The sequence below is a fragment of the Grampus griseus genome (assembly GCF_964374135.1).
Source record: "Grampus griseus genome assembly, chromosome: 5".
NCBI classification, from domain to species: domain Eukaryota; kingdom Metazoa; phylum Chordata; class Mammalia; order Artiodactyla; family Delphinidae; genus Grampus; species Grampus griseus.
In genome coordinates, this window is record NC_138998.1 from 112,921,594 (window position 1) to 112,948,946 (window position 27,353).

The window sequence follows — 27,353 nt, forward strand, 5'->3', positions numbered from 1 at the left end:
TATGAGTATTTCTTGTGCTGCTAGTATTTTTAAAACAATGTCGTCAGTTGGACTAATTAGAGCACAGACATGGGATGTGTGTGACCTGTAACACTCCATTGTTCTTTCAGACAAAAAAATATAATGAAATATAATGTCTTCCTCCCACTGGACAGTAATGAAGAACAAAACTAATTTGTTGGACTAAAAATTAATTAGACACATCAGATTCGACTGTACCTATTACTGTGAAAGTTTGCAGTTGTTCCACATATTATTACCAACTATGTAAGGTAAGCGTGAAATAGGAAAATGATTAAGGAAACAATAGGTATATTACTAAGCAAGATTACTGAGAATTTTAAGTCAATGTAATTTTGTTATATGACATGCTGTTTGATGCTTATATATATAAATGTATTTGGTTGTATTTGTGTGTGTGTAATTGCAAACATATAAAATTATGGATATTTTGATGTAAAAGTCACCTTACCAGTGGAGACAGCAAATAAAAGAACAATACTACTTTTAAGTCTGTGTAAGGCTATTTATTATATTTATACAAATTTTAATTAAAGGTCCCTTAATGTAACTTTTTGGAATAAAAACTAAGCTGAGAAGGAATAGATGAAACAGTACATTGTCTGGCATAAAACAAATCTAAAATTATCAGCCATAAATTACATCAAATGCCAATACATGATTTAATTAAAGCAAAGGGGAAGTGAGGAAGAGCTTGAGTCACTTCAAGTGCTGTTTCCAGTACTGAATAGACAATAGGAAAAGCGTAAATTGAAAGAGAAATGGAGATTAGCCATCACTAAATCACTTTTCAAATAAGGAATAACAGTTGTGTAGATATGGTTATCAGACAAGATGTTGAGGTAGATATGCAAGGGTAATTAAAGAAACAATTAAAGGCTTCTTCAGTACAACAGTAGATATTAAAAAGAAATAAATCTCTCAAGGACAAATAGCCTTTTCCAGGTTGAATTGTGCTTGTGTGTGTGTGTGTGTGTGTGTGCATGTGCGTGTCTGTGTGTGTTTATTTCAAGTAGTACAATTCTATTTTCTATAATTATGTCTTGGATATTGTGTATTCTAACTACATGAAAAGGAGATAGAAATATTACTTATTAGATTATTTTTTATTTCATAGAAAAATTTGAAAAGTATGATATATAAACAAATTAAAAGGTACTCATTATCCACTTGATCACTCAGTCTTTTTAAAATAATACGAGTTAAGCAAAACTTTCCATTTGATTTAAAATAATCTTAGTTAACATTATTATTTTAAGTTACCATACAATTGTTTATTCTTAACTGTCATGACATGAACTTGGGGAAATGGTGTTACTGCAATTTTTACTTGCCTCCAAATACAATAAATCCCCCAATATTGTGAAGCAAATAGGTAGCTACTACAAACCAAAATCAAAACCAAAACAAACCAACTTTTCCATGCTTGAGAATTATATTTATTACCAAAGATGACAGAAAACATGAAAGGAAAATATAGATATTTGGTAATCCTACTGATCTTTGATTTAGAAAAATTACATTCAGTCAATCTTTTTCATAGATATGCTAGAAGGGCAGTGAAAAAAGAAAAGAAGCGGGCTTCCCTGGTGGTGCAGTGGTTGAGAGTCCACCTGCCGATGCAGGGGACGCGGGTTTATGCCCCGGTCCGGGAAGATCCCACATGCCACGGAGCGCCTGGGCCCATGAGCCATGGCCTCTGAGCCTGCGTGTCCGGAGCCTGTGCTCCGCAGTGGGAGAGGCCGCAACAGTGAGAGGCCCGTGAACGGCAAAAAAAAAAAAAAAACTTTGTTTACCTATCTAGGAGCTCTCATAGAAAGCTATACCTTTCAAACATGTTTCATATAGATATAGATATAGATATAGATATAGATATAGATATAGATATATTTTTTTTGCGCGGGCCTCTCACTGTTGTGGCCTCTCCCATTGCGGAGCACAGGCTCCGGACGCGCAGGCTCAGTGGCCATGGCTCACAGGCCCAGCCACTCCGCAGCATGTGGGATCTTCCCGGACTGGGGCACGAACCCGTGTTCCCTGCATCGGCAGGCAGACTCTCAACCACTGTGCCACCCGGGAAGCCCTGTTTCATGTTTTTTAAGTGAAAAATTACTGCCTTATTTCTAAATAACAAATATTCTAAATATTTAGAAAATATGTAGAAATAAGAATAAGTTCATCTATATCTGTTAAATCCTTTTGGGTGTACCTGTATTTCTTTCTTATTCCAATTTATTTTAGAAAATCTCAGAAGGGCAAGATTATAGGTTTCCCTCAGGTTAAGAAATTAATTCAGTTTGTATGACTAATTAAGAAAGGGAAGGCAATTTAAAGAAAAGTTAATACTATAACTTTTCAAATGTTTTTAATATATAAAAGGAAGAATACTTGGAGAATCTAAAAAATTTTAACATGACAACTGAGTATTAAATCTCTTCATTATATAATAAATACATTGTAAAAAGAAACAGCTTCCCAAAATTTGGTAGTATGTTCTATGTGCATATTTTAGAAAATAAACAGAAAAGAATGCAAATGGCACATTGGCTTGTATGAAACTCTGGACAAGTATTTTTAAAATATATAAACTCTAGGAAGAACGTTTAAAAAGATAAAGACACTGACAAACAAATAAAATCAGAGTAAACTGAAGGGATTTGCCTTTTGAAAGAATAAAACCACTCAAGAAAAAGAATCTGCATTTATGAGGCTTTCTACCCCCTTAGAGGGCTCAATCCATGCAGCACTAGGGAGCTAGAACTCAAGCTGAAAATCTCAGTCTTTTACTTCTAGGAGGTGTCAGAAGATAGCCTTCGCAGCTGCCAGTGTGACAGAAAATTAAGGGAGAAACCATGTGAAAGAGGGAGAGACAGGAGAGTGATGTTCTCAAATCTGTGTATAAATTCTCCCTCAGTACTAGTGTGAACCCTGAATTGTGCAGGCAGAAGGACGATTTCAAGGATTTGGTGAAACTCAAAAGGTAAAAGACTGCAAAGACTGAGCAGACTCTCTCACTGCAGAGAAGATTGTGTTTGAAGTTTAAATTCCATCAAGTTAGGCAGACCAGATAAATATATTAGGCTTTTCACCGAAAGTCCAGGAGCACTATGCCTTAGAAGTAAAAATTAAACTGAGGTTTTGCCTGAAGAATATTGTCAAAGCATAAATAGTCCATACTAACAATATGTAAAAACCAAGCCACCACAAGATCGAGATGATCAGCCAGTAACATAACTGCCTCTCAGGAAAAGAAAAACAACATTCTTCAGAAGATCACAAAATTGTATAGTATGTTTTCTGCAATGTCCAGTATATAGTAAAAAATTACCAGGCATGCAAAAACAAGCAAAACAATAATAACAACCACAATAGCAAAAATGAGGAAAAGATAACCCAAGATCAAGAGGAATAGTAATCAATAGAAATAGACCATGAGATGACATGGATGTTGAAATTAGGAGGAAAGGACTTTCAAGCAACTATTACAATATGTTCATTAATTTAAAATAATAGAGTCCTAATGAATGAACACATGGGGAATTTCAGAGGGAAATGAAAAATGTAAAAGAGAACAAATGGAATTTGTATTATATAAGCTGAATAATTCACTGAATACTTCCACTTCTGCCCATGAAAGAATAACAGGAATGAGACATGCCATCCCACCATAAACAAGGAAAACCTAGGCAAAATATGTGAAACAAAAGGACAGAACTATGAGAAAAAAGGAAATAAACAAGGGGAATCGTACGATATTCATATCTTTCTATCTGGAGACAATTCCTAAAATGTGATGCAACGAAGGGGAGTCCAAAAATGGCTGAATAGCATTCCTGAGTTAAAGAGACAGTAAAACTCAGGCAGACTCAGGGACTGAATTTAAGGAACAGAATATCAGATAAAGGTGGGTAATATAAAATATTTTTTCTTAGTTTTAATTGATTTGAAAGATAGTTGATTGTTTAGAGCAAAATCAATAATAATACTTTAGTTTGTGTGTTGGTTTTTATTACATGTGCAGGAGTAAAATGTAGAACAATAGCAAAACGCTTGAAAGGGAGGAAAATGGAATTATATTTTCTAAGATCCATATAGCATAGGCTAATCCTAGAGTAATCATTACAAAAATAAGTATACTTAACGATTCAATAGTGAACATAAAATATTATACAGGAAGTCATTTTATTCATCCAAAAGAAATCAGTAAATTAGGAAAATAGGAACAAAGTCCGATTAAAAAAAAATAGCAAAAGGGTAATTCTAAGCTCCAAAACATCAATGATCACATTAAAGATAATAAACACTCCAATTAAAAGGCAAAGATTGTCATATTGGATAAAAAATAAGGCCTCACAATATGCAATTTAAATAATACAAATGTGCATTAAATACAAAGACATAGGAGTTAAAATAAAAGGATGGAAAAAAAAATCACAAAACGCAAACACTTACACGGGTGTACTAACATCAGACAGAGTAAGTTCCAAGACAAAGAATCTTATGAGGAAATAACGTGAGGCATTTCATAATAAAAAAGCATAAGTTCATTTAGAAGCTATAACAATCTTAAAATATACTCAGTTAAAACAGAGTAGCAAAATACATGAAACAAAAACATAAAAAGGAGAAATATACAAATCTATAATTATAATAAATTGTCAGGCTCTTTTCTTATTAATTAAAAGAATGCATTAACAGAAAATAAGTCAGGACTTTAACAATACTACCAACTGATTTGACCTGACATTTATTGAACGTTCCATTTCAATATAGAAAAATAAAAATGAACATAGTTTTTAAATGCACAAGGCATGCTCGCTAAAACGAAATTCTGGGCCATAAACTAAGTCTCCATATTTAAAAAGCTAAATTCATGTAAAATACACTCTCTGACCTCAGTGGAATTAAATTAGAAATCAGCAACAAAAAGCTATATGGAAAATACCAAAACATTTGGAAATTTAATAGCACATTTCCAAATAACTTCTGCAAAACCCAAAAATTTTGAGGGAAAGTGAAAAGTGTTTTCAACTTTATGATAAATGGAAACATAACACATCAAATTTGTAAGATTCAGCTGAAGAAGTGCTTAGAGGGAAATTTATAACTTTAAATATTTGTATTAGAAAAGAAGAGAGGTCCAAATCATTGATATAAGTTTCTATCTTAAGAAGCAACATAAAAGTAAGCAGAAGAAATAAATATCAGAAATCGCTTAATTAGAAAACAAATAAAACTAACAAAGCCAAAATTTGTACACTGAAAGGATTAATAAAATTGATAAATCCTTATCGAGATTAAAGTTGGAGAGAGGGAAGACAGAGAGAGGGTAGGGGGCAACGAAAAAGGAGAAGAGAGAGAGAGCATCAATCCACAGTACTTATGAATAAAAGAGATGGCATTACTACTCATCCTGCAAACATTACAATTAAAGGGATTACAAATAAGGAGATACTGCAAATAAACATGTGATAATAAATTCAACAATTTAGATGGATTAGACAAATTCATTGGTGGGCAAACACCAAAAATCCATTTACCACAACCAACAGAGAAGAAAAAAATATCTGAATAAATGTAAATTCATAACAATAAAAATAATTCACAAAGAAAACTCTAGGCACAGATATCATCATTGAATTCTAGAAGATTTAAGGAAGAATTAGGACCAGGCCTACCAAGACTCTTACAGAATGTAAAAGAGGAAGGAATACTTCCCAACCCATTAAAGCTAGCCTCCCTGATTCCAAAACCTGACGAACACATTAAAAGAACACTACCTATCAATATCCCTCATGAACATAGATGCAAAATTCTTTACTAAATGTTAGCAAATCAGATCCACTAGTATCTGTAAAAAGCATAATATATCCTGACCAAGTGGGATTTATCCCAAGAATGCCAGGTTTAATTACCTTTGAAACCATAGAATTTATCATATTAACACAAATAAGGAGAAAGAAAATAGATGGTTATCTGAATACACTCAGAAAAAGTATTTTGCAACTATTAAAATAAGTGAGTGAAGTTAGTAAGGCCATAAGATAAAAGGGAAATACATAAAGATAAATTTATATATAACATATATAAACATATAACATAAAGTAGTTGAAAAGGGGAATTTTATAAATTCACTTGTAATAGTGTAAAAAACATTAAATAGGAAAAAGTTTAACAAAATATATGTTAAGGCCATATGCTGAAAACTACAAAATATTGTTGAGAAAAATAAAGACAAATAATGGAGAGTACATCAAATTCCCATAGAGAAAGACTGACTATGAAAATGTTTAATCTTTCCAATTTGATGTATAGATCCACTGTATTTTTAAACATAATTTTTCCAACATAATTTTGTAGAAAAAAATTTTCCAAATTTTTCTTCCAACATAATTTTGTAGAAACTGACATGCTGATTTGAAAAGTATATGGAAAAGCAAAAGGTCTGGAACAGTCAAAAAAATTTTGGAGAAGAAAATGATGCAGTATTCACATTACCTGATTTCAGGACTTTCTATGAGCTATTAGTAATCAAGACACTGCGGTTTGGCATATGGATGGACATATAAACAAATGGAATCATACAGGGAATCCAGGAATGGATCCACACATATATAGTTAACTGGAGAAAGGAAAGTTTTTTCAGTGAAAGATACCTATGCATTTTGATTTTACATATGGAAATAAATAAGCCTCAACCCTCAAATCACATGCAATTACTTTAAGATGAATTATAAAAGCTATGCATAAAAGCTAAAACTATAAAGCTTCTGGAAGAAAATATCTTTGCTATCTAGGTTAGGACATAGTTTCTTAGAAAGTACTAAACATGAAAGAAAAATTTGATAAATTATAGATTATGTAAATTGAAAACTTTTGCTCATCAAAAGACTATCAAGAAAAGGACTAAAAAGCCATAAATTGGGAGAAAATATTTGTGATACAACCTATGACAGATAATTTATATTGAAAATGTACAAATAACTCCTCTTAGTAACAAGAGACAAATGACACCATTTTAGAAAAGGCAAAGGCTTGGAAATTTTACAAAAGAAAATATGTGAATGGCCAATAAGCACATGTGAAGTTGCTCAACATCATTAGTCATCAAAGAAAATTGAAGTTGAAATGACAATGAGGGACTCTTACACTCACTGAAATGGCTAAAATGACAGATGGCAACATTAAATGTCAGTGAGGATGCAGAAAAACTGGAAGTCATATTCTGTCCCAGTGAGAGTATAAAATTATACAATTTGAAAAAAATATTTAGAATTCCTTATAAAGTCAAACTACATCAGTGCTGTTACCCAGAAATTCCACTTCTAGGTAATTCTCCAAAAGAAATAAAAACATATGTCCTCAAAAAATCTTCTTACACATTCTCTCAAGAGAAAAGCAGAGAAACAAAATACGATACATTCACATGATTGAATACTGCTCAGAAATAAAACATATGAATTGCATAATATATGTATGGGAGAATCTCAAAAACATTATGTTTAGTGAAAGAAGCCAGACACAAAATATTATATTCTGTATGATTCCATTTATATATATTTCAAGAAAAGTCAAACATAATCCATGGTGATAGGAAGCAATTTTCTGTAATGATGATAGTAGATTGAATAGGGATTTCGTCTTTGGGATAGTTTATTTGGATTACTAGTTTCTTTTGGCCTGTTTCTGGTTAATTTTTGACATTTTTCTGGCTAAGAGGAGGTATACAGATTTGAAACATAATGCGCCTTCTTCAGTAACTGCCTCATTTCCTATTGTATTTCAAAGGCATCAAAATTACAAATGAAACTATAGATTAAAAATAATTTTCAAACCAACTTTCAGCATGTAAACTCTTAATGATTATGATTTTAAGAAGTTTGTGGAAATCCTAAGAGCATAAGCAATTGCTAAACATTTTGTTAGAAGCTCTAGTCAGTTTATTTGCCTATATGATGTGTGCATTTATTACTCATTATTTACTGTATTTCCACTGTTGGGATGTAGATTCAAAAAAATAATCTACCTTGTTACCAGTTGACTGATTCTAAAACACATATCATATGGATTGGTACTCACCAATTATTATTGGCTGTGGCTCACTTTTTACTCCAACTCCTGCACTGGTACTAGCTGCAACCTCTACCCGGTATTGAATCCCTGGGAATAATCCACCGATTATTACAGATCGAATGGCTGCATCCACAGTTTTGTTGATGTGGAATCGTGTTTCATTCCCCAGACACCAGATCTATAGAAATGTAAAGGTAATATCAAATTATTTTTTTCTGGTAATTAGTTCATTATAATTGATTCAATCTTTTAGTAGAGACCAATCTATTTTCTAGTCTTATAGAAGTATTTGTAAATGACATTTTCTCAAGCCTAATTTCTGCTGTTTATATATATACGTATGTATGTATATATATATAGGTGTGTGTGTCTGTGTATGTGTGTGTGTGTATTAAAGAACAACAAAAGAAGCTAAAACTATGCTGCATTCCTTTATATTTTACAATCAACACTGAATGCTCATAGTACAATGATTCCCTCAGCACCTCTGCAAGGTCTGGAAAGTGGTCCTTGATTACAAATGGAGTTTAGGTATGGATTAAAACACACAAATTCCTCTGCTTAATTTATTTATCAAGATTTATTATGCAAAGAATTATTAAAAATATGGTGATTATGAGTTGTAGTATCCAAAGTATATAGGTGCACATCGAAGTAATTTATATTTCATTTAAGAAAATATTAACTTACACAGAAGTGGTTAACAAGATTAATTGACTAAAGTTATAGGTATTGACTGAGATAAAATTAAAGCCAATATTTACACTGACAGTAATAAATCTTAATATTGATCAAAACATATCTATACATACATACACATGCATGAGAACAGAGTGGTGGGAAGTCTTTAAACACTGATGTGAGGGATGCTAGGCTTGTACTTCCAATAAGAATCAAATTTTAAGTCATACATTCTTTTGGGATATGGAAATCTGTTACTGTAAAATGTGTTATAAAAAATTCTACTGTGTGTACTTATTTGTATTTCCATTATACAGTATTTATAATCTACATGGGGACACGTACATTGCTTGTTTCTGAAAGAGGTAAGTTCCTGAAACTTTTTCTTTAAAAGAGTGCCTTTGAATTGCAAATGTCTTTTATTTAGTCTATGAAACCTAAGTTACTAGTGAAGGGTTATTTAGCCCTTACCAAAATATACACATTTTTACCAAAATAGGACAATCTCATATGAGTGAGAAAATTTACAACTTATGAAAAATTATCATGTTGTGGAAAAATATCAATATTTAAATAAATAGAAGTTGAAGATATTTAGTCCTAGATGATATAAAAGTAAAATCCTAAACTCATTAAAAAACACACACACTCCAGGGTAGATAATGTTTTGCTTTTAAAACCATGTGTCCTAACACTTATAAAATTTCTGATTTTATATAATTATGCTACTGTAAAAGCACTTACTCTTATTTTCTTATTCACATTTCTTTATAATGTGATGGGAATAATTTTAAAATAAATTCTTATGCAAATTTAGTCCATTTGCTTCAGTAACTTAACCATTAACTTAGGAAAATTCTACTTTAACTTTCACATTTTTTCCTAGAAGTAACAATGTTTTGAGTAAAATTATTCAGCTTAATTTCACATACCAACTATGAATTTCCTGGGTGAGGTGGGGTGTCTAGTTTTCTTTTCTAATAGATCTACTTAGTATGTTATTATCAGATTTCTATAAAAATTTATTAATAGCAAAAAAGCATAGTTTTTAAATTTTTACAAGATTTAATGAGGTGTTTTACTCTCCCATGTGGTCTAATCACAACACAATTAATTAGAACCTTATTTCTCAAAGTTAGACAACTTGTGATTCTTAAGTGATGTTGCTCAAATGATGGTGAAGAAACAACGAATATATACTGTTTCCAAATAGCAACAAACTCATCAATTGAAAAATAAGAGTTTTTCACAATTTGTTTTTTCAATGGCTCCCTTTTTTCAAATGAAATATTTTACAGAACCTTTTACCAATAACTTGGTAAAAGCAGAATTTACAGTGGGAGGCGGTACTGCCCACCCTCTTATCTCCATCTCAACTCTTTAAACTCCTGAAGCATCTTTTTTATGAGAATACAGTTTAAAAACAGCTGTTCTAAGTCCCATTACACAGAAATCTAATAACAAAGATAAAGGCACTCCCTAGGATAGGGCTTCACTATCTACCCTCTACCCTGTCTCTCTAAATCCCTGAGGTTCTGCAATCACATTATTAAAACAAACAAAAAAAACAACAACAACAACGCTGCATTCTTATGGTTTGCGTGTCCAACTGTGTTTGTGTTATCTGTGACCTTGGAATTAGGTTCTATGCATCCTATGCATTTGCTTCTTTACCTGTCACACAAAGATATAAAATATTACTTTATACTCAAACTCAGTAAGAGGGCCACTCGAAATGTTCCCCCTCCATGTGACCCTGAGACTTCTCTGGGCACTTTTACCTGTGAACTTTCCTTCTTCATCCGGGCCTTACCTTGTATTCTTGGATAATTCCATTCTGATGGTCAGGGGGAGGAGGATCCCAGGAAACACTAATACTTGTGCTATTGTGGCTTCCAACAGTCAGCACAGTGACAGACTGTGGTGGGGCACTTGGGGCTGCAGAGGAAGTGATTAGAATGAACACAAACTGTAAGTCTTGGTGTACATTAAGACTGCTTACAGAATATGAATATAAAGACAAAATGCAAGAAGGTCTCGTTTCCAGTAGTTCTGAATTAACAGTGACAGTTTAAAAAAAAATCCTTTATATATAATGGATAGATTAAAGCAAATACAACAGCTATGGTAATATGTCCTCAACAATAAATTTAACAGCTAACATTCAAATGAATGTTTCCTATGTGCCCAGAACTGAGGTAAGAGTAAGATTTAATTCTCATAATAACCTCAGGAAATAAAAACAACTCTTATCTCAGTTTTACAGATAAGGAAACTGAAGACTTAGCTAAGTCAAATAATGAGGGAGAATTTGAACCCAGGTATGCCTGATTGATTCTAGAACTTTGGTTCTTTTGACTCTAATAGGCTCGCTTTTTAAAAAACAAACAAACAAAAAACAAAAAACAACAACAAAAAAAAAACACTGCTATCAAAAATGTTCTGAGAGGATGCATTCCAAAATTTTATGTTATTATCTCTGAGTGGTAGCATTACTGACAATCTTTTTGTTTTGTTCTGATTTGCGTTTAATACATAAAAACAGAAACACAGCTATAAATTTCACCAATGCAGAAAAAAGACACTTCTGTTTTCGTATTGAGAAAAATAATTGACTGTTATAAATTGACCCATAATTTAAGATTTAAAACTTATTTTATATTGATGAACAAGGAACTCTGATGATATAAATGAAAACAGTTCATGTTGGATCAAATGTGAAATGGACAGATTTTAATTTCCTACAGTTCTCTTCCTTTATGGAAAAAACAAATCAAAGTACTAACAGTTAAAGCAAAATTCAGATAATCTTGTGGTACAAAAGAATTTTTACGTATAAGATCAATGCTTTCACAACTACACAACTTAGTTCTTTGAAAACGTGTACACTTGAAACATAAAACATATTTTAAAAGACTATCAATGGGGGCTTCCCTGGTGGCGCAGTGGTTAAGAGTCCACCTGCCAAGGCAGGGCAGCCGGGTTCGAGCCCTGGTCCAGGAGGATCCCACATGCCACGGAGCAACTAAGCCCGTGCGCCACAACTGCTGAGCCTGCGCTCTGGAGCCCTCAAGCCACAATTACTGAGGCCAAGTGCCACAACTGCTGAAGCCCATGTGCCTGGAGCCCGTGCTCCAAAACAAAGAGAAGCCACTGCAATGAGAAGCCCGCACGCTGCAACGAAGAGTAGACCCTGTTCGCCACAACCAGAGAAAAGCTTGCGTGCAGCAACAAAGACCCAACGCAGCCCCCCCTCCAAAAAAAAAAAGCCTATCAATAAAGTTTCCCACGTTTGATAAATCTGTCACAGCATATTTCACTAAGGTGTAGTCATCTTTGCATTGAGTGTAAGACACACACAGACACGTTACCACCATACTGCTCTTTATCACTCCTCTGTGTGATAAGGTTGCTCCAAAATGTGGCACAATGACATCAATCCAACCATTTGCCTACCAGTTTTGTAGTTATTAAGTAGACTTCATTGAAAAGTAACATTTTGGAGAGCTGGCTTCTCATCTGCCTTACCGCTGGCTTGGCGAGAACACCATGCCTATTTCCTGACCTGTCAATTATTACACAGATGTGAAAGAACCCACTCATTGCTCCCAGACAAGTCCAGCTGAGTTCCAGTTTGTTCCCTTCAGAAGGCCACAGAAAGCGGAGATGAACGTATACCGAATGGTGACAAATGTCTAGTCTAGAGGAAAAGTCTAACTGCAGTGAAATTGATTTTTGGAAATATGCTTCAAATGTAGCATTCTGTATTAAATTGACCCACCCCACTCATTAGTTCTACACATTATCCACATAAAGTAAAATTTAATGGGGGATGAAGATCCTATTATTAATTTATTTTCTTTACAAATCTTAAAGGTAGACTAATGATGCCTTTAAAAATATGCACTTCAGCTCATGTCAGTATAGCACACTGTAAACCAATATGAAGATAAAATTTCTCTGTGTTGCTTACTATAAGATATGTATAATTTAAAAGTTCTTTGGTCAAACATGTACATCTATGTTACCATGAACAACCTACACACATTTTCTTAAGGTTGCTCTTATATTGATTTATATAAAATATGGTTTTGTACATAAAATTAGTACAAAAGCAGAAAAGGGGGGAATTTATTATAGTTGGTATCTGATTTTTTGTTCTTTTTTTTTTTTTGCTGTACGCGGGCCTCTCACTGTTGTGGCCTCTCCCATTGTGGAGCACAGGCTCCAGACGCGCAGGCTCAGTGGCCATGGCTCATGGGCCCAGCTGCTCCGTGGCATGTGGGATCTTCCCGGACTGGGGCACGAACCCGTGTTCCCTGCATCGGCAGGCGGACTCTCAACCACTGCGCCACCAGGGAAGCCCGGATTTTTTGTACGTTGATGATAGCATTCATTATAAACCTCTAGTTTAGGGAAGGAGACGCTAGAAAATGGTCTGGTTGAGACCAACATTAATTTCATGTCCATCACAGACTGACTTTAAAAGTATCTACAGGTAAGAAAAGTTACAAAGGGAAGAGGGAGAGGGAACATCACTAAGAAGAATGCTGCTGCAAACATGCAAGGGGCCTTCCGGATTAGAAATTATGAATCAGACTGGCAGAGCCCATAGGGAAGCAGGCTTATGAAAGGAAATGTCATGCTTTACTCTACCCAAACAAAGAGAGACAAAGAACAGCCTGTGTACTTGGGTTTCCATTAGCCTGTCCTTTAATGAAGCCAAATGTCTTAAATCCATGTGTAAAAAAAAAAAATAGGAAAACATTATAATCAAATTCCAGTGCACTGAAAAACAAGATTTGAAGCGAATGTTTCCTTAAGGAAAATTCAAACTACTTGAATGTCATCTTTTTGAGTTGTTAGATTCTATGAAATTCTCAGAATAAAAGGAGAAAATGATACTTCCTGGATTGACTTTTAGAATGTCTTTTGCTACCCTTCTAAGGAAGATGATAAACTAGAACTTCAACAGAAATTGATTTCATTATGGTTTAAGTTTGGTTTATGTTAGAAATCTGAATACTGACCTTCTTCAGTAGTACGAACTGTTTTAGACTCACTATCCATTCCTTGGAACTCATTAAAATATGGTCGAACTTTAATTTCATAAGTCACCCCCTTTTTCAGATTGACTAAGACAGCACTTCGCTCAGTCGGGACTTTAGCATCTAAATTCTGCCACGTTGATGTAGCCTGCAGGCCTGAAGTCTGACGGTACATCACTCGGTAGCCTTGAATAAACTGGGGTTGGCGATCAACCTGAAAAACAAAGCAAAAGACTTTTGAAACCAAATGGAAGTGTCTGAGTGGTGCCGTGGCTTTCTAATTCATCTCCCTGCTTCTAATATCCTTTTCCAGTTCTGAGTTCACATTGCTCCTGAGTTGTTATTTCCAAAATGAAGAGTGGAACAACATTCTCTCCTGTTAAAAATACTTCATAGCAGCTAAGATACTCAATTAATTCAAATTCTTTGGATTAGCACAAAAGCCTGTCAAGGCCTAGACATGCCAATGTTTCTAGCTTTGTTGCTCATCTGTTTGTTCTTTTTTTGTAGTCAACAATTCTCATTTTTGTGGTTTTATATGTAGTGTGCTATTTGTCCGGAATCTCCATTCTCATCCCTTGTTCATTCACTAATGTCTTCACTCACTCAAACATTTTCTGAGTTCCTACTAAGAGGTGCCAGTTATTCTGTTAACTCTGAGGGTAAAACTGGAGAATGAAAGTAGAGTCAGTCCCAGGCCTCATGGTGCATAGAATTCAGGTAGAAGGTGGGCATTATTTAATGATTACTCAAACAATGGGCAGGTTACATTCATAACAAATAAGCATACGCAGATATTATGAGTGAGTTGTACTAGGAGCTAAGAAAGCCTAGAGTGGAGAGGAAGCTGAGTGGTCAGGAAGGGGAGACAGTTTCCTGGAAGAAGAACAAGTGCTGAGGTCTGCATGGAAAGTAAGACTTATTTAGGGGAAGAAGAGTAGGAACAGAATGTGTAAAATTCCTGTAGCTGAAGGAAGCATATGAAAGAGACTCGAGAGTTGTGGCGCCAGAGTGTCTGTTTTAAATGCATATGAAAAGCTTATACCCATTAACAAATATTAAATGAAAGACATTTATTAAGTTATCAACTTCTGGCTCCTCCAATATCCCACTATTGGCACAACCTGACAACTTTCTTGATCCTTTCATTCATTTGAGGTACAGAGGATAAGCAGCTGTTTTTAATAAAAATCTGAGATTTGGAACCTGAAAACCAATATCAAAATATCAAAAAATATCAAAAAACAAGTTCTTGTTTTACATTTATTGAAGAGTCTTTATTGGAGTTACCATTGTTTCATTTCAGGGATAAAGGGACTTTTAGCTTTTTAAACTTTTTTAATGTCTTGCCATTTTTTAGAAATGCTTGACAAATATAACTATCACAGCACCTTCTTCAATTAATATTCCATATGCTATAGTTTAGTAGCCATATTTTAAGAAGCCTTTAACTTGACATATTTCACTGTCAAATAAAGTGTAAAATTCAATGGAGAAGAGATGGAATAACCTCATTTTAGGAAGGTTGAGGAGAGAGAGGAAATAAAGAAGGTGATGATGGAAACGGTTACTTCAGCTTTTTAAAAATGTCTTGATCCAACTGTTAACACATAATAAACAAAAGGTATTCTTTCATGTATTAACTTCTGGCATTTCTTCATTAGTTGCAGCATTTTAAAATACTTTTTTAAGTGAAGACAGAAAATTAAAAAATACAGAACCTCAATCAAAATACAGTGAAACAAAGGGACATTTTTTTTGGTATTTAGAATGTCCAAGCTAGAAAAATCCATAAAGTTGGTAAGCATGAGCATGTGTGTTTCTAAGTATAGCTAATTCCAGTTTCACAGATGAGTCTCAACAAGTAAGAATTCCTTCACCCACCTGACAGTTTTCTAACCCTCAAAGATTTGTGGAATTAGTGCTACACTTGTATGAGGTTATGTCAAGGAAAAGTAAGCTCGGTTCTGATACCAAAGCTCATGATCTTTGAATCCTAATGCATGCTACCAGTTTGTGTTCATACCAAAATACATATTTTTTGAAAAGCAGAAGTTGTTCTGACATTATAAAACAAGGCAAGTAAAAAGCAAAAAGGTAAATTTATGAGAGCCAGGAGAGATGCCTTTCATCAAAACTGTCAATGTTCAAAAAAATCCCTGCAGCATATGTTAAAACAACATTAAGCTTGCAGTTTATAAACTTCTCTGCATTCACTTTAAGTGAATTTATATACTGAAAGAAAGACATAACTCACAATAATAGCTTGTTAATACTGAAAGAAGCAAGCTGTGTTTTTAAGAAGGACATTAAGCAGCTGTTTCCAGATGAAGGGAGTCTGTAAATCAGGGTAAATTGGTTTTATCCATGTTTGGTTTTCATTAATTAAGTGTTTTAGGACTTTATGAAGCTAATGTTTACTACACAACATTGCTTTGCTCACTTCAGTGTACACTGCCTTCAACCAGTGTATTCTAATGGCCTACTTAATAGCTAAATAGTTTAACTTGATTTTGCGCGGTTGCTATACATTCTTTTCAGAAGGAAATTTGTTGTTGCAGGTGAAAGCAAAAATGAAAATGCTGCATATTACCTATTAAAAAATAGGTGGGATTTTTAGTGGATACGTGCTCTACAGCACTGACTTTTGGAGCACCTTTTGACAAGTGGTCACTTTTGAGTTAAACCTTATGCTTGTCACTAGTTTTATTAACATGCTAGTTATAAGACGGAGGATTTTCTTTTAGAGTTGATTATAATCAGAGTCCAGCCACAAATCCATGCATGGGCTTATAGAATTTAAAAAATTGGTATTTTCTGGTATCTGAATACAAATGAATTGTCTTAAGGAACATGTGAAGTGAAGAGAGTTTCAGTCTTCAGGTCACAAGGTCTCTATTAAGAGACAGCTTAGCCTTTTAAACTTTCTGAGCCTCAGTTTACTTAGTTTGCTCAAATAATATGCATATTACAAGGGCACAGAAACAATTAAATGACTAATACAGTTTAAAGCACTCTGCAAGTTTTAGAGCTGTACAATGATAAAGCATTGTTACGTACGGGATATACTAAAAATGGGGGCCCATATGTGGCCCTCAAATCAGCACTTTCATTAAAAGGTTTAAAGCGAGATGCTCAATATCTATCATTTCAATTTTAAAAATTCCATCTATACTGAAAATTCAAATTGAATTTCCTTTGGTGGGCTTAGCCTTCTAAGTAACTGATCTGGGTTTAATTGAGTTCTGAAATTCAAGTTCGCCAAAACACTCTTTCAACTCCAGTAGCTGTGATGTTTAAGGGGCAAGGAGCCTATAATCCTTTTTGTCCTTGAATAAAAACAAAACACTCACACACAAAAAAACTAGAATAATGATTTTAAAATAAGGGATTTATTGCTACTTTCTTTGTAAAACAGCCATTTTCATCATTTTTACCTACCCTTATTATAACAGCAGTCACTTTTAGAAAGTAGCCTTTGTTAAGTATTGTTGCTTCAAGATTAGACTTGTGGGGCAGGCAGATGGTCTTTCCAGTTCAAACATCCTATGTGTTTGGTAATAGAATCCTGCCAACTATTGATAAACCATATCAGCTGACCCCTAATCGAAATACATGGGCTGGTGAATATATTTCTTCCCTCAAACATCAACATGTCTATAACTCAAATACTAACAGTGTTATAACTCAAAGAACATACACATTTAGCAAGTTGAAAATATGACATGAAAATGAAATATTTGGTTACAATTTCTTTGGCAACTGATCTGACTTCCAGCCTAAATTTATTTCACTAAAATTTACCTCTGAAATATATACTTATCTCATGTGTAACTACAAATTCGTGGGGAATTTGTGATATAATTGAATGGTTTCTTTTTTAAAGTAAAAAGTTAAAATGTATGAAAACAACTGATTTGATCATTCAACAGACAGTTACTGAAAAAGTATTTCATAATGAATGCTTTGTTCTGAAAAAACAGAAATGAAAACACGAACTTTGGACTCTCAGAACACAAGTTCATGAGGGATAGAGATATGCAAACTAGAAATGACAAGTTTCTTGGGATATAGAGATGAATATGACAAGGTCCCTCTCCTGGAAGAACTCCCAGACTACTGATCTGAAATTCTTATCTAATTTGATTTATTCTTTTAAATTCAGTGACTTTTACAGTGATTAACTTCATAAACATAATGACTTTGATTCTTACCCAAATAATTTCCACATTTAGAAGCAGCTTAAAAAAGAAACCCCTTCAAAACTCACAACAAAGCAGAAAAGACTTTTTCAATTGAGAATGAGGAAAAATCTGTTGTTAAAAATATAACCCTTTCCTTGGCTTTATTTGTTTGGTATCTAGCCAAAGCTACAGAAAGATGGAAGAGCCATGTCAGATGATATCCTTTCTGTGCCATTGGAAAAATGATGAGGTCATTATACTCCCTTCACGGGAGCAGAAGAATAGAAACCATTATATGCAGAAAACAGAATAAGTCTATGTGAAATTAAATCAAAAATAAAATTGGAAACAATGTAATCTTAAATAATCATAATTACTCTTAAAACATAAATTTAGTTTTATTTTTTGTTAAAGCATTACCCAGTTTGGTACTCACTAAACGTTTGACTAGTGTGGTTTAAGAAGTAAAGTGCCCCATCCAGGATCATATGGTGAAATTCCACAGTTAAAAGGTATTTCTTTCAACTAAATATTTGTCTATAGTTTATCTTTAAAGTGAAGAACACAAAAAGTAGGTTTAAAGTAAGGAAATTCTAATCCTATCTTTACCTGTAAATAGTTGTAGGATACTGGGAACACTGTTCAACCTGTCTGCATTGGTTTCCTTTTACAAGTCTATAGAACTGGAGAAAACAGCCTTAAATGTTAATTTAGTTTCCTCTGTTCAAATAAATAATGCCTCTATATTTCCCCGTATAGATGTAGATAAGTGATAATGTTGTTTCTGATGCCTGAGGATAGAGTTAATCACTTCCTCTTTGATTGAAACCTGTGTTTATAAAATGTGTACATACAGTTATGGCCCTTATCCCTGTGTACCGTCATTAAGAATTCCCATGTTTTTCTCAAGCAGATTTGTGTCTCTTTATACAGTGTTTCCCCACATCTAGTACAAAACTGGTCCTCAAAAAATGCTTGTTGAACTATGTTTGCTCAATGGTTTTATTAATAAGAGGACGCTGGAATAATTCTCTTCATTGCGTTTCATATTTCAAACATAATTAGTTAAGAGCTGACGAAAAATAACTGGTTTTCCTTTTTCAACTACTTTTGTTAAGGGAATTGATGGAAATGGGTGAAATAGTTCCCTAAAGAAACTTGGATTCTAAGGGGGAAAAATCCATTTTTTTTTTAACTTACAGTCATTCTTCTACTACCACAAAAACAATAACAAAACTAATAGTCATAATTATAAATACTTTCTAATTAATATAATTCTTTCTAATTAATTATGATGGATATAATTCTAATATTATAATTAAAGTGAAAATTTTCTAGATATCCATGACTCAAATGACCATTACTTACACAACATACAAGATCTAGCACAAATACGGGGGGTTTTAAAAAACTGCCCTTTTATCATCCCCATGGATTTTTAGCGGCAAGAGATCTCAGGCATAAATGAGAAGTTGGCAAAAACTGTATTAGGCACAGGGAAGAACATTATCTGGCTCTTCACAAAACAGACACACATAGACACAAATACATATACAAGGGTTAATATCCTCTAATATGAGTAATATGGCTATTTTTATGCTATTTCTTGTTTTCATTTCAGTGACTATCATGCGATGAAAACATTTGTATTTTGAAATAACAGTGGGCAGGTTGACATTTAATAATGCATGGAATTTGGAATTGGACTTTCTTAGCATATATTAAAATATCAATCTACTTCTTAAAACCCATTAATTTTTTTTTACTACATATGTCAAATTATTAAAATTAAATACTTTTCTTGGTACTGCTGGATGAGATTCAGCTAAAAGAATGTGAAGATGATTGATTTATATTTAGAAGAGAACTTCAAATAAAATTTTTTGTGCTTCAAATGACATCATTAAGAAAGTAAAAAAAATCCCACAGATTGGGAGAAAATATTTACAAATCATATATCTGATAAAGGATTTGTATCCAATATGTAAAGAACATTATAGAACTATAATAAGAAGACAAACAACTCAATTTAAAAATGGGCAAAGAATTTGAACAGACATTTCTCTAAAGGAGATATACAAATGCTCAATAAGCACATAAAAGATTCAAAACACTAGTCATTAAAAAAATGTAAATTAAAATCACAGTGATATACCACCCATACCTACTAGAACAGCTATAATCAAAAGGACAGGATAAGATGCAAGAGAAACTGGCAAGGATGTGGAAGAAACTAGAACCTTCAAATATTGCTTGTGGGAGCATAAAATTGTGTAACCACTTTGGAAAACATTTTGGCAGTTCATCCAAACGTTAAGCAGAGAGTTTAATTCAACAATTCCTAAGTATACGCAAGAAAAATGAAAATATACGTCGATGTGTACACAAGTGTTCACGGCACCATCATTCATAATGGTCAAAAGTGGAAACAACTCAAAGATGAATCAGCTGATAAATGGATAAACAGATGTATGTGATACATCTATACAATGGAATTCTACTCTATAATAAAAAGGAACAAAGTACTAATAATACATGCTACAACATGGATGAATCTCAATGACATCATGCTGAGTGAAAGAAGCCCGATACAAAAGATCGTATATTGTATAACTTCATTCACATGGAAGAAATAGGCAAATTTATATAGACAGAGAACAGATTAGTGGTTGCAAAGGGCTAAAGTCAGGGGAACGGAGGAGTGACTGCTAATGGGCGGAGGGTTTCACTTTGGGATGATGAAATGTACTAAAATCAGATTCTGCTGATGACTGCACAACTCTGCAAAGATACCAAACAATACTGAGTTGTACACTTTAACTCTGGTATGTTAATTATATCTCAGTAAGGCCATTTAAAAATTCAGGAGACAGATCGTATTGTTTATATTGCGATCTATTTTTACTCTAGTCACACTTTTATCTATTGAGTTTTTTTTCTTCTTTGCCTTTGATTACACCTTGACTTTAAATGGTGAGTGTTTTTCCTACTTTTTTTTTTTGGTTTGTTTGTTTGCTTTTTTCTGTTTTGGTTTGTTTTCTTAAAGGAGTAAAAGAGACTACCATTAGGATAGTCTTTAAAAACTTACCGTCCATGTGACTTGAACAGTGGTAGGAGTCAATACAACCGGAGTATGAAGATGGACAAGGACGTCGCCGAGTTCTTTCTGGACTTGTCTGTGGTCCACTCCCTGTGCTGGTGGGCTGATATCTACAGGGATAACCATTCCCAATTTTTTAAAATTAATAGTGGATTCTAATATACATTATATAAGCCAATATTATGCCATTAGAAATAATTCCAGGGGAAAAATTAAGAACTCTTTGGGACAAACAATGTTAAAGCATATTTATATATGTACCACCATTTTAGAACATAATTTGAGAACTGATACCTTCACTAAAATAATATTAATAAAAGTGTATGCAACCCCTTATCCCCACTCAGTACACTGCTGTGAAAGATCTATTATTTTCTTATTAAAGGATGAAGTATGTGCTGAAAGACTTCTTTAGAAACATCAGTTTTACACAGATGTTGCCATGTTGAAGGACTTTTCCAAGTAGTTAATGGGGCCAGGTCTGAAAACTGCTGTTGAGGAATTTGTTCAATCCCGTTCCCCAGTTAGTAGGTTGTGTGTTCCTATTCCTTGAGCTATTTCAGTCTGTGAGTGTGGAAGAGAAAGTATTAGGGGGACTGCGAGTGAATTATGTTACTAAATGTAAACAAAATGAGGGAAAGAAGGGGAAGAACCCTCCCAAATTCACAAAAATAATTTTGACCAATTTAAAATGCTGATAAAATGTTCTATGTAATAAATTCTGAACAGTACTCCAATATCTGACAAAAAATCATGCTGCTATTTTTTCGAAGTGATGGGGGGGTTAGGAGGGAGAAAGAATTACAATGTTTAAAATGATATACTCTCAGTCATAAACTGTTCTGACCCCTTAGTCACCATTTGCCTAAATACTACTCTACTTCCCATACAATGGTTTACATCCTATGTGTCCATTAAGAAAAAAGATAAATTATAGATGTCCAAATCCATCAAATTGATATCAAACACTGAATTTCACACATACTCAAATCAGCTTCTTTAACTGGTGCACTGCAATGTTATGTTGCATTTTTTTCTTCAATCACCTTATTTAAGGAACAAAATCCAATTTAAAAGGATTTATTTTCTTAATCTTGTTTTTTCTCAGGCCACAATGCGACACTCTTGCAAAAATATTTTTAAGTGCATATCTCAGCCATAACTTAAATTGGGTGCACTAACTTAAGATGGAACATAAATAATTGGGGACTACATTTTGGTAATTTTTTTCCAGTTCCACTTTTTTTCATCCTTAACATAGACAACACAGTGAGTTTTACTTGATTTAGAAATCATATATATATATATATGTATATATATATGTGTGTGTGTGTGTGTGTGTGTATTATTAATATCATGTGAATACTATTAATCTTTGCTGATATATCTATGATCTACTGTGCTTTGATGGTACAAGTACTTGCTGCCTTGCTGAAATAAGAAATTGCTAAATTCTACAGTATTTAATATCTTTGAAAAATAAGAGCTCACACAGCCAAGTGTTCTTTGCAAAGAGGTGCTTTGCAGAATGCAAAGCTGCTGAAAGTGTGGTGTCAAAAATGATCCTGGGCTTCCCTGGTGGCGCAGTGGTTGAGAGTCCGCCTGCCGATGCAGGGGACACGGGTTCGTGCCCCGGTCTGGGAAGATCCCACAAGCCGCGGAGCGGCTGGGCCCGTGAGCCATGGCCACTGAGCCTGTGCGTCCGGAGCCTGTGCTCCGCAACGGGAGAGAGGCCACAACAGTGAGAGGCCCGCGTATCGCAAAAAAGAAAAAAAAAAAAAAAAAAAGATCTGGGTACTACAACTTCTTGACTTAAAACCATATACCTCTTCATTTTCAAGTTCAATAATTTAATGTACTCATTAAATTCAGACACACTAAAAGCAACCGGATCCTGGCAAGGTAAAATAGAAAGAGTTTCAGGTCGTCAAATTCCTTCTTGTACTTTTTCCTTCTCTTGAGACAGGTTCTTTACCTACAGTCCCTTTATCATTATGGGAAATTAATCACATTACTGCTTAGAGAACAACAGCAAAGTGGCATCCCCTCCTCCCTTGACTGTCATCATGTCAGCAACGTTGCAAAATCACGTGGTGACTTTATTTGACTTGATTCCTTTAAGGTGCCCTTCTCTGTTATAATAGCATGCTAGTTACTATCACCGAACTACATTGTAATTATAATAATATTTTATGGCTGTATGGTGCTTTTCATAGCATAAAAATACTACTTTGAATTATAAATATCTTGTTCAAAGCCTTTTACAAATAAGACATAATTAACCCTTTCTCAAGAACCCTGTGGGAAGTAAGCCGTAACAAAGAATAAAGCCACCGTTTCTATTTTATTAATTCCCTTCACCTACTAGTAAGAAGGAAAATTGTAATTCAACATCCCATATTAACCCCTAGACTGCAGCAACTTCTCAGTTTGAAGGCAGGCTATGAAAGATGAGATGAGAAATCTTCCATTTTGATCTTATAATATTCTGGGTGGGTGTTTTTGTTTTGTTTCGTTTTTTATTAGTCAAAAGCATTGCATACCTCGGGAAGAAAGCTTGGTTTACTGCTTCCTGAAACAAATTGTTCCTTTAAACATGTGGTTTAATAAAATACACTGTAATGATGCTTGTCAAACTTAAGCATTAACATTCCTGGAGGGCACTTTAACAGGCTGCCAGGCGCCATCCCCAGAGCTTCTGAGTCAGGGTCTGAGAATCTGCATTTCTAATGTGGCCCCAGGTGATGCAGATGCTGCTTCTGTGGGAACCACACCTTGAGACCCACTGCACTATCAAAACACAATTCCTGAACTAGAGGAAGTAATTTTGATATCCCTAACAGGGCATTTTATCCATTAAAGATCACTTTTTGCTATTGTACAATTAATTTCAAAGAAGGAGGAACATTTTTCCTTCTTTTGAAATATAGTAAAGCCCTACAGTTAAGCCCCAATTTAACTTACTATGTAATTGTACCAAATTATTTTGTTTCTTTTTTACCAAATAGACCCTGACAACTCCAGAAAGAGGACACACTCACCAAGGTGAACAACAAGTTTTCTTTTTCACTGGATCAGGTCTAGCGAAACATTATAATAAGCAATGCAGACACATTTATCTTTGGTCCTGCAACCCCTTTGCCCTTAAAGATCTGTTTAATGCCTCCTTCTAGAAACAGTCATGTTTGCAGCTATTGAAATTACCTTGTGTGCGCACAGGATCTGACATAGCACTTGGGTCACTGAGACCTTGAGGGTTGATGGCTCTCACCATGAATAAATAGATTGTATTGGGCCGCAGTCCTCTCACTGTATAGAGGGTGGTCTTTACGTGGTTTGCCACTGTCTGCCAGCTATTGCTCACTGATTGGCTGAAACATGAACAGAAATTTCATTTAAACAGCAGTCATAAGGGTCTTGGAAATGGAGTTGGGTATCAATGACAAAGGTTAATGGCTGAAAATTAAACACGCACACACACAACGCTTGAAGTGTTCAGCCCAATAAATGAAACATTTGGATGATTTCAGTTTATTCAACAACAAAGCCGAGCCCACCTAACGGAAGTGCCATGCACAACAAAATTAAACTCAGCCCAGGAGATGTGATAGCCCTTTGCTAAAGCACAGCAGCCACTAAATGAATACCTGTAAAAGGAACAGAGGCCAAGATCACAACATCAAGTTTATACAATAAATATGGTCCTCGTAAATGTATATATATATACCTTGAAAAGAATTAACCTGTAGAAAGAATAAATGGACTACAGAGTAAATTATGCCAATACATTTTCCTGTTACAAGGTGTGTTTTCTTTTGCATCAATTCCACATGCAATATTATAATAGAGCCTTCTAAAACTACATATCTGTAAAAGAAGAAAGGAAGCATGTAATGAATATTTTCCCTTGGTCACATTTTTAATAAAATTGTACATTACACAGTATTGTGATTTACCACTTCGGAATGGTGAAATATCTCTGAATCTGTATGTGTGGACCCTTTAACAGTCATCTGCAGATGGGATGCCCTTTTATAGCACTTTGTCTAAGGTCAAATGCTGCTTTGGTTTAGAATGAGGAGGAAATGTGATTTTCAGGGCTGTCTGTTTATTTTTCAGAAGTCTTTTTACAACAAAGCATGAAACTTATAGAAAAACACTGTTTTGAAATTTGAAAACTATATGTTGATCCTTAACTTTAATAGATTAGGGAAGCCTAAAATGAAAGTGATGATTTGTCCTAATGCTTAAAAAGGAGAGAGGCTATCACTATATTTATAGTGGCAAACAGAAGCACATTGAAACTAAATATAAAGCCACATTTTCCCATTAGTACAACTATTTTTTCAAATTCTCATAAAACAATTTTATACTAGTATTTGCTAAATTATAGTCTATATCCTTGAATTGACGGCAATTATTTCAAATAACAATTGGACATATCTTTTCCTTTCAGCAATCAGAAGTGCATGTACTCAATCTCTTAATTGTAGCTTTTAATATTCTCTTAGGCATAGCCAATACACGTATTCAAATATATAGCATAAAACACTGGAATTATTTTAAATTCTGCTCTAATTATTAGGAAGTAAAATTCCAAGCTTCCATGCCTCAGTAACAGTTGCATAACTTAAAAAGTGCCTGTGCCTAATTAAATTATTTTCTGCTTAGTTCTAAAGCCAAAATTCACATCTGATAAATCCCTACAATGGTCAAGAGCTAAGTGATTATGTCATAACCAGATCCCTACAGACGTAGGCATGGATAATGCATATTTAATCTTATAATTAAGGTATGAATGAAAAATAAAACTAAAGTCTATTCTTGAATAAAGTCAGATATAAAAGATAAATTCTTAAAATGCACTGATTAAGCATGTCCTTAGAATAAAACAGCAGGATAGCTCACTTGAGATTTTAGGATATAGGAGCTAAAGCAAAAACCCAATGGAGAAAAAAGGAACTGTCTCATACCTGAAAGCCTCAATGATATATGCACTTGCTGGTAGGGTTCCAGGGGTACCTGGTTGCCAGGACAAGGTGACACTGTTCTTAGTAACATCAGTGACCTGTGGTTTGGATGGTGGTCCAGGCAGGTCTTTAAAATCATAATTTTTACTGATTGTTGCTCCAGACTCTAGAGGGGACAAATAGAAAAAGCTTCATTTCTGATTACATAAGCTGACAAAGATGCTTAAAAGGAAAACAGTCTATTAAAGAATTTGAATAGACAGTGAGCAATTCATCTTCATGAATCAAAAGTATATAAGTGAATATTTGATTTTTCCTACATATTAGTAAATATTTACTTTCACACATGATCACTAGAATTGCTTGTTCTTTAGACAGAGAAAATAAAATAACAAGATTATTAAGGACAAATGTATCACATTTCATATATGCAATGCTATGTACCAAGAGGTATAGAAACGAAAAAGTGGCATAAAGCTTAGTTCTTACATTCAATAAATTTAAAATATTGATCTCTCTTTAACTTGTTAGTTGATAATGAGCTAATCACTGAAACTGGCTCAAGATTTCTTCTGTTAAAATAGTTCACAAAGAACCCACCTGTCACATCCAGCACAGCACTCCAGGAAGTCTCCCCACTTGAACTTGTAGCCACACAAGTATAAGTGCCAGTATCAGAAATCTAGTGTGCATAGAAGGGAGAGAATAAAATTGTTTTAATTGATTTGTAGAATAATTACTCAATCTCAACAAGGCAATATTTGACTGTGAAAATGTGATATATCACTTGGCTGTCCAAATTATACATTAGAGTCAATCATATGCACATGTAAAATATTAAAATAAGCTCATATCATGTATTTTATTCATAATGGTGATTCAAAGATTCTTATTATATTTCTACAACTAAATGCTATTTGTCTGTAAACTTTAGTTGTCTTTCTATTTGCCTCCACAGCAATCCCCTTATCTTTTAATTCTAGCTTATGTTGGTACTTCACTGTGTCAGAGTTAGATATGGATAACTCAGGACAGAAGTTTTCAGCATCCTATAAACATTCAGAGATCAGTAATGCAAAGCTGTCCTCTTTGTCATCAGTAAACTGTATTTCACAGAATAAAATATACCCAGGAGTAAATAAGCACTGAGATAATATGGGGGCAGATCTTCTTTTTTTTAAAGACATGGAGAAAAGTGAAGAAGAAATTTTGTTTTTTAAAAAAGGAAAACTAAACCTTTCCTTTTAAAGAGTGCAGTGCTCACTTTTATTAAAAT

At 34.0% G+C, this 27,353-nt stretch overlaps 1 protein-coding gene across 1 annotated transcript in view; it reads right to left on the minus strand.

Moving 5' to 3' along the window:
• ROBO2 (roundabout guidance receptor 2) overlaps positions 1-27,353 on the minus strand; it is a gene marked incomplete at both ends in the record, with an annotated part of 574,004 nt that overhangs the window by 57,459 nt on the left and 489,192 nt on the right. Inside the window, 7 exons of the mRNA XM_082654134.1 lie at positions 8,101-8,272; positions 10,589-10,713; positions 13,806-14,037; positions 21,096-21,217; positions 24,312-24,478; positions 26,081-26,243; positions 26,678-26,759. Of these exons, the coding sequence (XP_082510260.1) occupies positions 8,101-8,272; positions 10,589-10,713; positions 13,806-14,037; positions 21,096-21,217; positions 24,312-24,478; positions 26,081-26,243; positions 26,678-26,759 (1,063 nt within the window). The remainder of the gene's footprint in view (positions 1-8,100; positions 8,273-10,588; positions 10,714-13,805; positions 14,038-21,095; positions 21,218-24,311; positions 24,479-26,080; positions 26,244-26,677; positions 26,760-27,353) is intronic.